At 33.3% G+C, this 18,243-nt stretch overlaps 1 protein-coding gene across 2 annotated transcripts in view; it reads left to right on the top strand.

Annotated features, from left to right (window-relative positions):
- Window positions 1–18,243, top strand: part of CWC27 (CWC27 spliceosome associated cyclophilin) — a 199,069-nt gene that overhangs the window by 97,554 nt on the left and 83,272 nt on the right. For both annotated transcript variants that reach the window (XM_074358921.1, XM_045512419.2), the window contains exon 11: window positions 5,517–5,620. In XM_074358921.1, the coding sequence (XP_074215022.1) occupies window positions 5,517–5,620 (104 nt within the window). The remainder of the gene's footprint in view (window positions 1–5,516; window positions 5,621–18,243) is intronic.

Consider the following 18,243-nt stretch of genomic DNA (forward strand, 5'->3'; position numbering starts at 1 on the left):
TGGTCCAAGAAACAATGATCTGTAATGGACATGTGTTTAGCCATCAGCTGGTTTCACAGGTCTGTAAGGAAATTCATTCGCTATCTTATGCAAGAAATTTATACATATTCCATCTCACTTTTGTAGATTAAAGTTCCCTTCAAAAGCATGTCAAGCGCTCAAGTCTTGATAACGTTACCTTTTTTTTTTTTTTCTGAAAGTGAATGTTAGAAGAGGTCAGTGTTTACCACCCTTATAGTAAGATAATATTTCTCATGCCATAAGAAAAAAGAACAGATAGAACTAAAATTTTCTTCTGGTACATTCCTGGAAATTGGAGAAAGTGAGAAAAGCATCTGGGAAGAAATAAAAACTGACTGAAAATTATGCAAGATACTTGCCATTGCCATTTTAAATACTCAATCTCAAGTTGAAAAGCTGTACAATTTTTTTAATCGCAAGATTTTTAAACTATTTTTATAGAGTAATGTAGACAGTCTGATAAAAATGTAAACATACTGTAGTTATAAAAACTTTCCTGTGTAGTTACTTATTCAGTGTCTTGCTACATAAAGAGTTCAACTTAAAAATAAGATATTCAGTTCTAAATGTACTGTTCATTTAGTGCATAGTAAGCATATTAAGTGAAAAACTGCATAAAGAATTTGGATGTCTGTATCATGTTTACAGTATCATTAACTTAAGCAATATTGAAAAAAATCCCTTAGTGTCTCTACACTTCAGTTTCTTTGTGTCTAAGATGAAGACTATATTCAGCATCTCATCATTTCCTTAGATAATGGACTTTAAGATCCAAAATCCAAAAGAATTGACATAGAATGGTCTGCAGAGTATAACACTTTTTTTCACTTATAATTGTGATTATGCATTTCAGAAATACTGAAATAGACTTTCCTTAGGCTATTCTTAGGTGATGATAAAACTGAAGCAAAGAAGGATTAATTGCTTTCTTGTGGCCATATAATGATTTTGGGTCTGGGTCTTGTGATAAACATGTCTTTTGTTTTTTAATTTAAGGTTTTGTTTAATCTTTTGGAATGGACATGAGGTTTAAAAAGAGAAAACAACCCATCAATGACATTAGAGTAGATATCTTTAATAGTGTAATTAGCATTATTTTATCATCAGTTCTTACTTAAAATCATTGATTTTTATTTAAAATTTTAATTATTTAAGTTGCTTATATAAGGTTGTATATTATTGTTAAAAAAAAAAAATCCTGCTTTCTAAGCACCTGATAGTGCTCTTACTCATTTTTATCCTTAATCTTTGCATCAGCCTTGTTGCAGTACATATGCTGAATATACTCATAATTTGTAGATGAAAAAACTAGGTTCAGTGAGCTTGACAACTATGCCCCAAGACTGTGCTCAAGTGCCACTTTCTCCACGAAGCCTTGAAAGATGAGGAAGATTTTCATCAGCAGAAATAGGAAGGAAAGACTATTTTGGGTAATGGAATGGCATGAACAAAGGGGTATGTGTGCTGAAGCTCAAAGTTAGCCAAAGCAATTATGACTCGTATATTTTGGCTGAAATTTAGTGTTACCATAGAGGATCCCTGAGAGATAAAGTTGAAAAAGTAATTGGAAGGTAACTTGTGAGAGGGACTTAAATGCTTGGGAAGAAATTGGGGCACTATTCAGTAGGACTTGGGAGTTACGAAGATTGGGGAGTAGAATTGTAGGATTTGGCCCAAGTGTGCAAAATGAATAGAAGAAAAGTCAGACCAGAGGCCCGTAGACCAAGTAGGAGACTGATAAGAGTGAGGTCATGAAAGCCGAAAAAGTGGTCACCAACCACAGAAAGGAAGAGACTTTATAAAGAGAAAGGATGGGGCAACTAAACAGGCGCAGAAAGTGAGAGATTCATCTAGAAGGTGAACCTGACAATCGGCATTCTGGTGGATTTATCAAAAAAAAAAAAAAAGGGAAAAATAGAAAAAAAAGTGATTTTTTTGAGGAGCCAAAATGATCGATATGACTTTTAAAATGGCAAATTTGATGCATTTGTGGAATATTAATGGAAGTATCCATCTGGCAGCTAAAAAATGTGAATTTAGCTTTAAAGTGGAACTGTACGAAGAGCATCAGGCTAATGATCTTGATTTTGTACGTTGACTGAATTGAGATAGATGGAACTGAAGTCCTGAATGTGCGTGAAATTTCTAAAGAGAGGAGGATTGAAACTAGGCTACTAAGAAGCACCTACATTTAAGGAGCAGGAGGTGGAATAATAAAAGCCAGTGGAAACAGAAAGAATTATCAAAAAGTTAGGAAGCAATCAGGCATGGCACTAGGTCTGAGATCGCAAAAGGTCAGAGGTAAGGTGGTCAACAAAGTTGGATTCTTCTGAAAATCTAAGTTACAGTCTTAGGGAAGCCATTGAAGTTTGTGATTAGGAGGTGGTAAGTTACTTCTTCTAAGACAGCAATTTAAGGAATGTGTGGGTTATTGGTAAGGTACTAAATAGGTAGATAGTGGATACAATGAAGATCATAGAGCCTTTGAGAAACTGGTTGTTTAAAAAAAAAAAAAAGGAAGCTCAAAAATACGGGAAAATGACAGGAAAATATTCTCACCTGGGCCATTCACAAATGTGTAGCATTTAGACCTGCTGTAGGTTCTCTTCATAACTCTAGCTTTTGTTACTAGTCCTGGGCACCCCTTTAAATCACTTATGCTGTAGCATGATGTTTTAACATGCACCCTATGTTTTCCCACTTCCCTGTCTTGGATAAGACACACTGCTTGGATGTTTCTTCATTGACTCTCTTCTTAGCCAACTCCTACTCATCTTTCAGAGCCCAGTTCAAATGCCTCCTCTATGAAGCCATCCCTTATTGAGCAAACAGTACTCGATACTTCTCTGAACTTCAGAATGCTTCAGTCATTCTTTGTCACGGCAGTTACTGCTTTTTATTAGGTGCCATTGTTATTATTTGTGTACATGAGTTCTATCTCTCCTTGGATTTTTGACTCCGTGGAGACTTTCTCAAGGTATTGGTATTCCATAACGGAAAGAGCATAGACTTAGAATTCAGACAATCTTATTTTCAGTTTCTAGCTTTATCACTTTTTGATAGGCTATGTGACTTCAGGCTTAGTATTTAATCTCCTTAAGCCTCAGCCTTCTTACCTGTAAAATGTATATATCACAGGTTATTGAGAAGTTAAGTGGTGAGGGAGGTAACTGATTTAAAGAATATAGCAAAATTAGGCTTCTTCCCCTCCTTATTCATCTTGATTTTTGTGTCATCACTCAGAATGGTACAGTACAAATATTAGATGCATCAGAAGTTGCTGAATGAATTAGTAGTATCTTTGCAATACTAAGTATATAAAGACTACTATAATTTCTAGTCTCCTGACATTTTATTGGATGATTTTTTTAAGGAATTCTTTTTGTCCATTGGAGCAAATACTGCACTGTGTGTATATTTTTTATCTGGTAAATCTGCAGGACCAAAATCAAGGTAAAACATCTAGATTTGGAAATAACCTATGATAAAAGTGATAGCTTAAGTTATGAGATTAGATAAAAATGCCAGCGTGCAGGGTACAGAAATGAGGAAAATGCCAGTCGTTACAGGATGAGAGGAGAAAGAGTAACTAGGAGGACTGAAGAATCAGGACTCTAAAGTGGTACATAGTCTGCTTAGCATAGAATTTCAGAAGGAAGTAGTTAACATCATTGAATGGTAGAGAGGCCAAAGAGGAAGAGGAGAACTGAGAAGAGGCCATTGAATTTGGTTGACACAGAAACAGTTTCAATAGAAGATAAGAAGGATAGATTGCAAGAGATTAAGTTAGAGGTTGGTGAATTAGACTCTGTATATAAGCTGTTCTTTCGGACAAGGAGTCTACTTGTAAAGATAATCACTTGATTGGAGCAGAGTACAGGGAAATGTGAGCAGGCTGTTTGCTGAAGGAAAGGATCAGTGAAGTAGGAGTGCTTGAAGTTGGAAGAAAGAGAAGATAATTTCTATAGTGAAGTCCTAATGCATTGGGTCCCAAACCTGCGTGCATATTAGAATCACCTGGGTAACTTGTCACAAGAGCAGATTCCCAGGCAACATCCCACATGTAAAGAAATCATATTTTCTGGAGGTGTATCTCCCCAAGCATGTTTCAACAAGTTCTTCTAGGTAATTGTGATGTATCCATGACAAACAAGTCAAGAAAATTAAGGTGAGGACATCGGTGAAATGGCTGATCATAGTATCCAGAATGGATAAAGAGCCAGTTGGGGTTAGAATAAGTCTGGTAGACCATTAAGGAGTTGTTTTCATCATAAAAATAGTGAGCACAGGTTCAGTAGGAATGAAAGGCTGAGAAAGCTAAAAATAGCAGATTTTGATCAGAGAGGGAAGTTACAGAATTCAGGATCTTGGAGGCCAAGCAGATATGAAATATGGTTGTGTGTGTTTGATATGGAAAAAAGGTAGAAAGAACTGTCACGCACATTGTAAGATCTATGAGTTTGGTGACTCTTTTACAGGACAGAGTTTTTTTTTTTAAGTATAAGATTTAGGGTTCAGAAGGAAGCCCTAAAGGCTGAATCAGTATTGAACTGTTTTGACTTAAGATTTTGGCAAACCTTGGTTAGGTGTCTTTAGAGGTCATTCCAGAATGCAGTGGTGCCTACTTGGTCTACAGAGTTCACAGTCTCTGTGATCCACTCTAGCTGTTATCAAGAACAGAGTGGATTCCTGACATTCACAGACATGGAAAACACAGTCTTGACTACTTACAAGTGACCCTAAGGTTCATAACATGAGTAGTTAGTAATTTTTTCCAAGGCATGAGTTTGAACCCCCTGCCTTAAAAGTGGCTTGTAGAAACTAGTCACTTAACTGGTGACTTGTAGTGAACTCAACACTTATATCTTAGTTTGCCTTTAATATATGATTGCATTAATTATCAAAATACCTCAGCCTAGTAGGTTTTACAGAAGAGGAAATTATTTGGCAAACTGTGGTATCAAATGAGTTAAAAAATTAATTGTGAAAAAATTGAGTATAAAAAATTTTAGCATGGCTCTTAGCACATAATGATTACTTAATAAATGGTAGTTATTGGTGCCAGTTCAGGAATTCAATAAGGTTTGAAGCCAAATCTTTTTGTGTATGCCCAGGTTTAGTGAATAGTTTTTATATTTTGATTTGAGATCTCCATGAGTTATTAAACTGAAACTAGAATGTTAAATTTCAAGTAAATTAGAGGAAGAACAGTGGTTCATTTATCACTTGTCTATTTCTGTTTGATATACTTGAAAGGGGCTATATTTTATAGTAATTCGTATTATATTGCTATTATGAAAACTTCATCTTTTAAAATATCCTTTCAGTATGTTTCCATACCACAAATACACATACACAGCAACAAAATGAGTTATATTATTCACTTTGTTTTTCCTGGAGATTTAGTATACCTGATAATCAGACTTAATTGTTTTTGCTAAGCAACTTTCCCTCTCAGTCTATTATATAATTATGTAACTATTTTTGCTTTATAGTGAAGAGCTCAGAAAAGAAGCAAGACAGCTAAAGAGGGCACTCTTAGCAGCGAAACAAAAAAAAGTAGAAAATGCAGCAAAACAAGCAGAAAAAGGAAGTGAAGGTAAGTGTACTTATCAAGCTTGTATTTTCACTTGATACTTCTTCTCTCCCTCCTTCCTGAGTTGAGTTTTGTTGTTATTTTTAAATACTTTCTTTGAGCAGTTAGCCAATACAATAAAGTTTCCCTTAGAACTTTTGTCTGAGAAGTAAATTCAGTCAAACATGATCGTAGCTAGTGTTCCTTAGTGAACAGAGAACTTGACAGGCAAAACTTAAATGCTGCTACAGCACATATCTAGGAGAAGTACATAGGAAGAGAATGTTCATTTTTTATATTGCAAATCCTTTAAAACATTTAAGAAAAGTGTTTAGGCCCTATATTTGAGCCTTGTATAAACATTATGTGTACATTGCTTTGAATAGTATTAAATACACTTTTTTGTTTGTTTTTGATTGTGCTCTTGTGTTTAGGTACAGAAAATCTGAAATATTGATAAAATTGATCAAAAGCCAATCAAAATAATGCCCCACTTTTTATACAGGTTAAATATGTTCTTTATTTCACTGTGATTTTTATAAAGCTAGAATAACTTCAAAAAAGCTATTTCACTGATGATCCTTGGTTTAATTGTAATATTTGAATTGTAATATTAAATTTCCAAAATAGCAATTGAAACCCTCAAACCTGTCTTCTTTTTACAATAATAAATTACGTTGTAGATTCAGTGATGTATACTAAATTTGGCTTAACGAATTTGCTTTGTGCATATGTCTTATATAGTCTCATGCTTTTAGAAAGTATGAAGTGTTTTTACCTACTAGGTCTGTAACAGTCACTGGACATATATGAAAGAATAAGGTATGACAATGGTACAGCATTTACCCGTAGACATTATTATTTATTTTAAGTAGTACACGTAATACCACGTAACTATCTAAAGCACACAGTTCTTAGATGATTTATGTTTTGTCCCCAGTGACTATTACAGTAAAGCAGCTACTTGATGAAGAACTTGAAATCACCGAAATATATTTGAATGAAACGAATTATTAAAAAGTTAACTCACCGTAATGACGCAAATTATAAACTGAATTTAAAAGGAAGGATAAACTTATATGTAACTAGATCACATAAGTGAACTATAACCCAGAAGAGAAATAAGCTATATTGGTACTGTTGCAATTTGGAAAGAGTACAGTGAGGATTATTTAATTTCAAGTTTATTTATAATTTTCCCAGGGGATTTTTTTCATATAATTAAAAAATTTTTAAATGTATGAAAGTAATTTTTTTAACTAGAAAGATCTTTTAAGTTTTTAAATTTATTTTTGAGCAAATAATTATTATTCCCCATCCCCAGCCCCCAGCAATGTCTCAAGAGCCGTGATGGATTAGGGGTTTGAAGTTGGCAATAGATGGATGGTTCTTGCCTCTGTAGCTCATGGTCTAGTAGGAGTGAGAGAATTACAAATAGATAATTAGTGAAATGGAACTTTATGGTTAAGGCCTATATTAGGCATAAGCAATGCTGTGTTTATTTGTTTATCTGCCTTTGAAATACTTGATGTGATTAGGCAAAGAAAGATTTGACTCTTAAAGGAGTGATTTCTTAACACAAAAGAGAAGATTCTTCGGGGAGCTTATTTCAGTCTATTTATGTGAAAGTTAGTCAGCTTAAAAATCTTTTTATGCCATAACTACAAAGCGAATTATATTAGTAATTACTTCCTGAATATAATTTTCTTTATATCATTTAGGAATCCCTGGATTTTCTCTAAATCTGAGTGACAGTTAAAATTAGCTTCCAAAAAAATTTGAACATTTTGTTGCTGTCATTTTTCTTCTAGTCTCATAATGGATCATCTTACTTTATTTTATTTTTTATTGTTTTATTTTGAAATAATTTTATACTTACAAAGAAGTTACAAAAATTGAGAGTTTCTATGTACCTTTAATTTTAAAGTCTCGTATAACCATAGTATGATGATCAAAACCAAGCAATCAGTGTTGATACAATACTACTAACTAACTGCAGACCTTATTAGAATTTCACCAGTTTTCCCACTAATGTCCTTTGTCTGTTCTGTGATTCCATCCAGAATTCCATATTGCATTTAGTAATCGTGTCTCTTAGTCTCCTCTGATTTGTGATATGTTTCCTCAACTTTTCTTTTCTTTCATGACCTTAACGCTTTGAAAAATCCTGGTTAGATATGTGGTAGAATGTCTCAGTTTGAGTTTGTCTCATGTTTTCTCATGATTAGATTGAGGTTTTAGAAAGATTGCCACACAAGTGATGTGTCCTTCCTACTGCATTGTATCAGAGATAGTAAGGTATCTGTCATCTTTTTACTGGTGATGTTATCATGGTCACTTGGTTAGAGTGGTTTCTGCTGAGTTGCTACACTGTGAAGTTGCTCTCTTTCCCTTTGAGATAATAAGTATTTGGAAGAAGATACCTTGAGACTATACAAATATCCTGTCTCTTTTCAATTGTCCTCCTCCTAATTTTAGCATCCATTGATGAATATTACCTGTAGGCAACAGTTATTTACTGCGGTGTTCTAATGGTGACTATTTCCCTGATGACTACTATTTTTATTACTTGGAATTCTTCTATAAGAAGAATTTGCTATTTTTAATATTAATTTTGATAGGAATACTAGGAGCTCATTATATGAAAGAGTAATGATTATAAGAATGCTTTGGAATATTATATTTTCTTAAAAAAACAGAAAAGTATTAAGACTCACTTTCAGTTACTAGTGGTAAGGTTATTTAAGCTTTTGTGACTCCGTTTTCTTAATAAATCCGTGGATAAAATGCCTTGTGCATCCGTCAGGTTGCTTGTAAGATATAAATTACATAATGAGGAGACCTTTAATAAATTTACAGTGCTATATAAAAATAATAATTTTACATTTATAAAAGAAAAATATAGCTATTCATGGCTCTATTTTGTTTCCTATCCAAATCCTACAGATTGAAATTATGAACTTTAATACCATGTTAAAGTTAAAGCCTATATAATCAGTATGGCCACATATAAACATGACATAGATGAAAATCTCAAAGTAAGCTTTCCTTTTATGTGCTTTCACAGTTGCATTTTTATAATCATATTCTTTCTTAAAAGGTGTATGTGTGTTTGTGAACTTGGATATATTCTTAAGTAAAACTTCTAGTAGTATTACTTCCTGATTTTATGAATTAAACTGGCAAGTCTAACACTTGCTGACTATTGCCACTTTACTTTAGAATTTAATGTATTATGCTCAGATTAAAAGCACTTGGAAAGAAACCCATAAGAACGAGAAAACTGTGTTCAAATGGCCGTGAGTTAATTTACCTAGTTTAGTCCTTGCATGAATGGAGGTCTCCCATTTACCCAGGTGCTCTAATAGGTGTTATACTTTCTGCAGGACTTCTGTCATCGTAGGAAGTCACCTCTGATCAGGGAGTAATCCTGCTTTGGTTTTATAATCTTTATCTAATTTCCTGAGCTAGATCCTTAGCCAGATTTGTATAGGTAATTAGGAATTTATATTCTCCTGTAGTTCTGCTTCTAAATCTATTCTATCACCTGAGGCAAATTACTTTAAAATCAGGACTCATCTATTTCTCCATATAGAAATTCTAAGATAAATAGGATCTACTGTCTTAATTATTAATTATTAATTCCTTCAGTTCCACTATGACAGAAAATAAAATGATTAAAAGTCACTTGAAAGAGAAATTGTTGGTTTTACATCAACATGTACTTTGGGCCCCTTATAACTGAACAATGCTAAATACATTGCTGTTTGATATTACCTGATTGTAGTGATAGTGCTGTGAGTATATGCACATGTTCAAACCCATGAAACTATACACATTCAACATGTACTACTCTTTTGTATGCCAGTTATGTCTCAACAAAGCTGCCCCCCAAATAATATTAATTTACAGTCCAGAAACCTCTTAACATCTCTGCCCTGCTATGAAAGCATACACTTATAACTGAGTCAATGTATTCATCTTTTTAACAGAAATGTAGAAAAAAGATTCCCTATGTAGTAAAAATGTATGTAGGACCATCCATTTTTTTCTTCAGTCTTTCCAGTAAAGCTCAAGGTCTGCTGTTTCTTATATCACATTGTCAAATAATAGATATGATTACGCTTCTGTGTATGAAGAAAAGCATTACATAAATATAACCTCATAATTTTTGCCATTGTTTGTCACCTGTTTATTTTTTAAAGGCTTCAGATAATGTTTAAAAGAAGGCTTTGGTAAATGAAAGAAATAGAAGGTCGAGGAATAAAACCATTACTATAGTCATATAATGGGAATTTTTAAAGCAGCATGAAATTTGACTCTAAAATTCAAAACAGTTACCTTTCTTAGCTGAATACAGAATCTGCAGTAGGCGCTGACACTGCAGTTTAGGTAAACAAGGAAAGTGATGTTTTACTTTAGATACCAGCAATGTCAAAAGAGATATACTGCAGGACAGTCTTGTGTGCAGCTTGGGAGTCTTTAGTCCCACTGTAAATCATCCAGGCCTGTGCACAGGATTTTTGTAGGGGGTAATAAATTTCGAATAAGATTGATAGTTAATTGGAGGTAGAGTTGGTTTCCTGTGTTGGCTCTGTCAAGTTCTTTAATAAACCGTATAATCCTTTTCGTTAAATTATGTCTCTAAGTCCTTTCCAGATTTCTTCAAGTTTCATCATATTAAAACTAGCACCAAATTGTACATAGTCACACAGAGATACAGGTTTGGACATATTCTCCAATCAGCTTTGGGGAGATAAGGTGTCAGATCCTCTTTTCAGAGTTCTGAGCGCACAATACCTGCTCTATGACTAGTGCCAGAAATTAGAGGAGTAAAAGCAATCTGAGCTTGTAAATCAAGAAAGAATATTAAAGCCTCTTCATGAAACACATCCCTGAGGTGCTTAGTACCTCTCAAATTGCAGTGGGCCATTTCAAGTTTCTTCAAACTATCTTTTTAATGCTGGATTAAGTCAGACCAGGGCCCCTCAGGCTTGATAGGTTGTGAAAGTATATAGTTTTTGACTACTTTTTGTCTGTCTAACATTTAATGTTAAACTAGCTTAATCTTGGTTTTTATAAGAAACAGAAACCCTTTTGGAATGTTAGCTCTATGTTGTGCCTGATATCGTATAGAATTAATTCCTCTTTTTGAGCAAACTGGTCCTTTTTTCCAAAGCAGTTAACTCTCTTCAGATACTCTCAATCATCATTTTTTTTTCTTGGAGTCTAGAAGTATCAGACTTATTTTTCCCATAATCTACTCCTAATGTATTGCTAATATGTAATAGCATGTAATGTTACTTACATGGAAAAGTCAAAGTAAATTTGCCCTTGATGCATAGAGAGGCTCTCAGTCCAGCCATCAGTACTGTTCTATTTATTCTTACTTTGGGCATGGTGCTAACAAATTGATTATCTAGTTTCAAGCTCAAAACAGATGAAAGAATAATAAAAGTATGGGAGAGTACTCTTTAAAAGGGCAAATTTGATGGTATATAAAGTATACCTCAGGAATTAAAAAATAAATAAACAAGCAGAAGAAAAGCTAGGTCAGGGACTGGCCTTTATATCTTTCTCATCTACTTTATTGGACTAAAAAAAAATTTTTTTTAATTTTAAAAGCGAGAGAAAAAGTCAGAGCTAGGGACCATCCATTCAAGTAGCAGCAAGAGATGGTACCTATCCCCTTGACACTAGATAAGGAAACATAAGAACACCACAGTGGAATAATATGGATACGTTTGCTGTACATACTTGATTATAGTCTGAGAGCGTGTCAGTGTTAAAATTATTGATGCTTATTATAACGATCTTGTTTCATTAAGAAAAGTTTAGATGGTATTTATTATTGTTTTATAAGGCAGAGAATAGACGGTGATTCTAACTTAATTAGTTTTTAAATGTTTTAAATTATTTTAATCAATTAAAGATAAGATTCTCTTATCTGAAATATTCAATTACATGAACACCTCATTTCCTGGAAATTCTGTAAAAAAATAAAGCTTCCCTTTGTAGCTAGGACAGTCTCTCAAGTGAAATTTTACTGAATACATCTTACTTCCTTTATGTGCCAGAAAACATGCTATATTTTTAATAATGTTTTTCAAAAATGTAGTTATTTAAATAATAAAGACTTTTAAAGGTGTATAGCAAGTATAAAAATATACATACCCTCACAATTAGACCAAAAATTTAACCTTTTGGTAAAGTGAATAAGAGATGATCATCTTTAATTCGAGAGTTCGTAAAGTACTCTGTTCTTTTTTGGACAATCCATCTCAAACTTTCCACTAGCCCCCATGAGCAAATCTTGTTGAGCTTTACTTTGAGAACTGTACATCATGAGCATATTTAATTTTTATGTGCAATGGAAAATAAACTCTAACCAATCCATATACTTTTATATCTCTTGAATTTTGTCCCATCTTGCAGATCTCCTAGTTTACGTAGGACTCATCTATTGCTACTTTTAAGAACCAGTGTGTTAGATGTATCTGTTTGCTGCCCTAAACTGTCTTAATATAGTCTTTTTTTTAATAAACATTCTTTCTGCCTGGTGATTGATGTAATTCCAATGTGGGAGATTTGACAAGAGCCTTAAGCTATATTTTTAGTAACTGTAATTTTCCTTTCTTTTATTAATTATCAATGCCATTTCTAACCCTTTAAAAATGGATTTGTTAATTGATACAGGTAAGTATTAACGTTTGACCATAACTGTTTCTTTATAAAGAAAAAAAGCAGTAGTATTTCTTCCAATTATAAAAAATAACATATGTCCTTTGCAAAAATATCAGAAATGTAGAAAAGTATAAAGGATAAAAAAAAAAATCACCCCATAATACTTCTTTCAAAGGCAGAACCATGGTTAACTTTGTGGTGTTTATTTTTCTGAACTTTTTAATCTTCATACCAGAAACACACATGTGTATTATTTTCTATAATGTTATTTTATTATAGTCTTTTTTTGTAATGTGCTTTTTTTTCAAACTTTCCAAGTGAAATTGACCAGTAACTCTTAAATAGACAACTTGTTCTTGGGGGTATTTCTTCCTCTTAATTCTGTCATATCAGACAGTAAGATTTAGAAGATGATGGATGTAAAGACTGAATAAATGAGATGTGAGATGAAAAATCCCCACCATTTTCAGCTCTAGGGTTTAGAAAATGTGAGGGCACACTCAGGGATGCCTATACCTCTCATAAGTTAAAACAAAACAAGAAAATACTGACTGACATTGCCTGGTAGCCTACCATCTCATTTCTCAAGTGGCCACTGATAAATCTGCAGGGAAACATTATAATCAGATTAGATATTTGGAGCTTGAATTGAAATAATTGTAAATTTTTCCACTTTAGAAAACAAAAGAGGTGAGGGCTGTGTATGTGTGCATGCTCATGTTGTTTTTTATTTGGTTTTGTTTTGGTATTGAAATTGTCTCAAAGGGGGAACTAATATCATCATTAAAAGTTTGATTATAACCAGAAATCCCATTTGGAAATGGAGCTGTTAACTATTCCAGACTGCTGTCAAGACCTTATTTTAAGTAAGATATTTTTCTTTTATGTGACATTTTCTGAGCTTGGCCAAAAATGACATCAAACATATAATTCATTTGAGTGCTGAGTTTCTTCAACATCTTGCAGCACTTAATCAAATTTGAAAAAGATACTTTTTTCACAACTTTATAGTGTAAACCTGTGAATATGTTACATTAAAACTTACTTTAGACAGTTTAATCTGTGTAATATTAGGTTGATTTTTTTTAATGATTAATGCAATAATCAGTTATAAATGGTTATATTTTCAAAATTCTTCACATAAACTCCTGGCAGAACATACAGATGCAGTTTTTGAGTATTGGTAATTTTTCATGCAAAAACCAGATAATTCATAAATTGTATTAATAGCTACATTAAAAATTTAGAAATGCCAGAATGGGCAAACAGAATAATGAAGTTCTTTGAACTAAGAAGATGTCAAAATATTCAGAATATGTCATTAAGAATCTATTTTGAACTACAGAAGTAATTTATATTGATTTTTTAAATGACCACACCAGAGTGTAAGCTTATTTAAAACATTATGCTGCAGTATGTTTAAAATGTGGAAGTAGGCTAGACTTAAGCAATGCTCTAAACCATCAGAAACTTCTACGTTGAGTATAGTCTACATCATATACTTCTGTGCAATCATCACAGAGTTTTGGTCCTAAAAGGAGCATCCAGCCCTACATGTCCATTATATATAGGAAACCAAAGGCCAGTCAATTAATGGGCTTACCCAAAATCACACAACAAAGTAGTAGTACTAGAACTGAGGCCCCCTTGCTTCCAGTCCAATATTCCTTCCACAAATCTGTTCTTCAATTTGATCCAACCTCGAGTAGATACAGTCTGTACATTTTTAATTGGTATTTATTAAAATCTACTTTGGTTTTAGTGAGAATAATTGTTTCTAAAACCTTCTTAACAAACCTTATGTCCTCTAAAGAGCACATTATTATTATACTTGTGCCTTTTCAAAGACTAAACATGTAATTTTGGAATGAATGATAAAAATTGTAATGTTATAGAAAATGTCAGTTTCTAGTAACATAGTGGACTGAGAGTCCAAACTGATCCTGCCACTAAAAACAACTAAAAATGTTGGCTATACCATAAAAATTCTTATATGCTCTTATGAACTTGAAAACACACACACACACACACACACACACACACACACACACACACACACACACACACACACACACACACACACACACACACACACACACACACACACACACACACACACACACACACACACACACACACACACCAACCAGGCACTCTGACAAAACGCTGACAGAAACAACAGGCAACAGAATCAGTCATAAATTCTTGGAATTTTATTCAGACACTAAATGTTAAGTATATATAAAGTATTTCAAGAAATGGTATTTAAAATATAAAGAATAAACAGTTTAAAACAAACTAAGGAAATTTCCTAGAAATAAAAAAAATAGTTGACATTAAAAATTCAAGAGGTTTTATATAGCAAATTAGACACAGCTAAAAAGAACATTAGTGAACTGAAAGATAGAATTGATAAAGTTATGTACAATTCAGCCCAAAAATAGATAGGGGACCTGGAAGAAGAAAAAGAAAACCTAATAAACGTCTAATCATATTCCAGGAGGTCAAAGGGCAAGTAGAGGCAGTATTTGAAGAGATGATAGCTGAAAATTTTCTTTAACTAACTGAAAGAGATCAGTGCACAGAGTAAAAAAGTTTTTAAAAAAATGAAAAGAGGATAAATAAAAATAAATCCAGATGTTGACACATCATGATAATACTTCATAACATTCAACACAAAGAGATCTTAGAAGCAGCTAGAGAGGAAAAAATATTATCCTTAAAAAAAGCAAGAGGTAATTTCTCAACAGCAGCAAGTGAGGACATGAGGACATATTATCTTCAAGGTACTGAGGGAAAGTGTTCTTCAGAGAAACAAAAATTGAGAGACTTAGCTACCTGCATACCTTCACTTAAGGAGATTCTAAAAGACCTAATTCAGACACAAGATAGGAGAACCTAGATGGAAAAACTGCCCTGTAAAGAGAAAGGAATGTAGAAAGTGATAAATATATGAGTAAATCTAGATAAACATTGAGTGAACAAAATAATAATGTTTTGTGTTAAAGATAAAATTAAAATACATATAACTAGAGCATATAAGTTTGAAGAGCAGGTGAAAGGAGTTTGGAAAAGCATTCCATGTTCCTTGTATGGACCCTTATTTGGGAAGAGCATAAAGATACAAATTAAATTTAGACTTTAACACACTAAATATGCATGTTAATATTTTAAAGAAAACTACTAAGAGGATATGAAAAGGTCATAACTTCCAAACTGGTAGAGAAAAAGATAGATTAAGGAAAAATTGAACTCAAAAGAAGACAAGAAAAGAGGGGAAAAGAAATGTAGACTGGACAGGATATTAAAAATAATGGTACAGAATAAGATAGGAAAATAAGATGTAGATATATCATTAATTTTATTGAAATAATATGAAAGGCCAAATACTTTACTTAAAACACCAAGAGTGTCAAGCTGGGCTGAAAAGAAAGTCATTCATATACTACTTACATGAGAAACATCTTAAATATATTGGACCATCAAATCTTTAAGGCAAAATGTATTCTTAGGGATAAAGAGGGTCTCTACGTAATAGCAAAAATTTTAATTTACCAGGAAGATTTAACATTCCTAAACCTGAATGTACCCAATAACACAGACTCAAAATGTATGAAGCAAAAATTGATAGACCTATAAGAAGTAAATAAGCTTATAATAGTGGGATATTTTAATATACTATTCCCAGTAACTGATTTTAAAAGCATATGGAAAAATTAATGAGAATATAGACAATTTGGACTACACAGTTAACATGCTTGATATAATGCATCTAAATAGAATATTGCACTCAACAGCTTTAGAATGCACACTATTTTCCAGCCCCCCTGAGACATTAATGAAAGTGGCCACATAGTGGACTATAAAGAAAGATTTCAGATGATTGTTTTCACAGACTACCTCTCTGACAAAATGCAGATGTGAATAATTAGTAACAATTGATTTTGAATGGTTACTGGTTTCCAAACATGTTGATATGTCTATAGTTGTACTTAGAAGGGAAGTTATAGCTTTAGATACATATATTTAAGAAATTAAAGTTTCCCATGTAAAGAAGCTAAAAAAAAAAAAAAGCAGGCAAAATTAATCCAAAGAAGTAGAAGGATGGAAATAAAGAGCAGGAATCAGTAAAATAGAAAACAGTTTTTAGAATGGGGATACCATAATAAGTTACCAGTAGCATAAGTTCTTAATCCCTCACACATAGTAGATAACCAGAAAATTGATTTGATTTTGTTGCATTAGACATTTGTCACGTACTCTTTATTGAACGTCCTTCCAATTCAGAGAAAATAAGATCTACTTGCTGTGTGCAAGGAGTTCCATAGGGGAAGGTTCTATTAAGAGCTGATTTTATTAGCTACAGAAAAATTTGCTGTTAAAAAGAGGGAAGAGAGAAGCAGACAGAGACTCAAAAATATAATCTGTGGATAAGATTGGGGATTATTTCTCTGGTGTACACCATCAAGGGGTGAACACTTAAGAGCTAACAGGTGATTCAAAGACCAGAGTTTCTTTCATTTTGTTATTCACCATGTCCTAGGGGTGAGCATGTCCCATGTTGCTCACCTTTATGTCAGTGTTCCAGCAAGAGGGAAGGGCAAAGATTCCTGAGTACCAGACAAATGGTTTCATCTTTAAGATGACCCAAAAGTTACACACAGCACTTTCACTCAAATCATACTATCTTGACGTCACATGGCCATATCAAGCTCTAGGAAAGGCTAGACCACATTTGGGTAGCCAAGTGTCTAGCTAGAACTTGGTGTCAGGAGTGAGGAGATGAGGGATGGTTCTATCACTAAAAGGTAAAAGGAGAGAATGAATTCATGGAAAAAATTAGCAGATTCTGTTACATAATATAAACAAAGGCCTAGGAAGAACCAAAGAGGTAGCAGTCCATTTGGTCAGAAGAAGTTTGACCGAGTATCTGAGCGAGGTTTTGAGAGATGAATAAGATTTTACTGTAAGATGAAGGGCAATAAGTACAGCAGTATTTGGAAGGGTGCCCTGCAGGGTAGGCGTCTTAGCGGATTCATCTCCCGGTGCTTGGTCCTTGACTCAGTGACTGGCAACATAATAGACATCCAAGAAACACTTGCTGAAGGAATTAATGAAATTAACTTTTTCTTAAATGGATAATATAATTTATAAGCTAAGAGGAAAGAGAAAAATTAGAATGAAAGAAATTAAAGACAATTTTTTAAGCATAAATCCATGTTAAAATGAAGAGCACAGATGAACAAATAATGAACAAAGTGACTTCAGATAATAAGGGCTAAGAAAATAATATATAACAGGACAGTGTAATATAGTGACTGGAGGACTGCTTTAAATTGGGTAGGTATCAGAAGAACCCTGTCACAGACAGAATCCACACAGTAATTTGAACACAGAAAAAAATTTTTAACAGCTTTATTGAGGAATAATTTAAAGTGAACAATCTGACATGTTTTGATGTTTATAAACACCTGTGAAACCTTCACCACAGTCCAGATAGTGAACACATTCCTCAATTCCAGTACATTTTCATGCCCCATAGTAATCCTATCCAATCCCCAGCCAACCACTAAAATTCTTCCTATCACTATAAAACAGTTTGTATTTTCTAGAATTTTACTTAAACAGAATCATATACTGTATGTATCTCTTTTTTGATCTGGCTTCTTTCACTTGGCCAAAGTATTCTGAGATTTATCCATGTTATTGTGTATATCAGTAGTTTGCTCCTTTTATGCTAAGTAGTAGTCCATGATACAGATACACCACATGTTTTTATATAGCCATATGCTTTTATTTCTCTTGGGTAACTATCTAGAAGAGGAATGGCTAGGCCATGTGATAGATAGGTGTATTTTTGGTATGTTTAACTTTCGAACGTTTGGGTCTTTCCATTGTATTAACCTGCAGTACATTCCATGCTATTTTCAACTCTTCACCTGCTTCTCTGGGAGGTTTTTGAA

Source organism: Camelus bactrianus, chromosome 3, assembly GCF_048773025.1.
Source record: "Camelus bactrianus isolate YW-2024 breed Bactrian camel chromosome 3, ASM4877302v1, whole genome shotgun sequence".
NCBI classification, from domain to species: Eukaryota; Metazoa; Chordata; class Mammalia; order Artiodactyla; family Camelidae; genus Camelus; species Camelus bactrianus.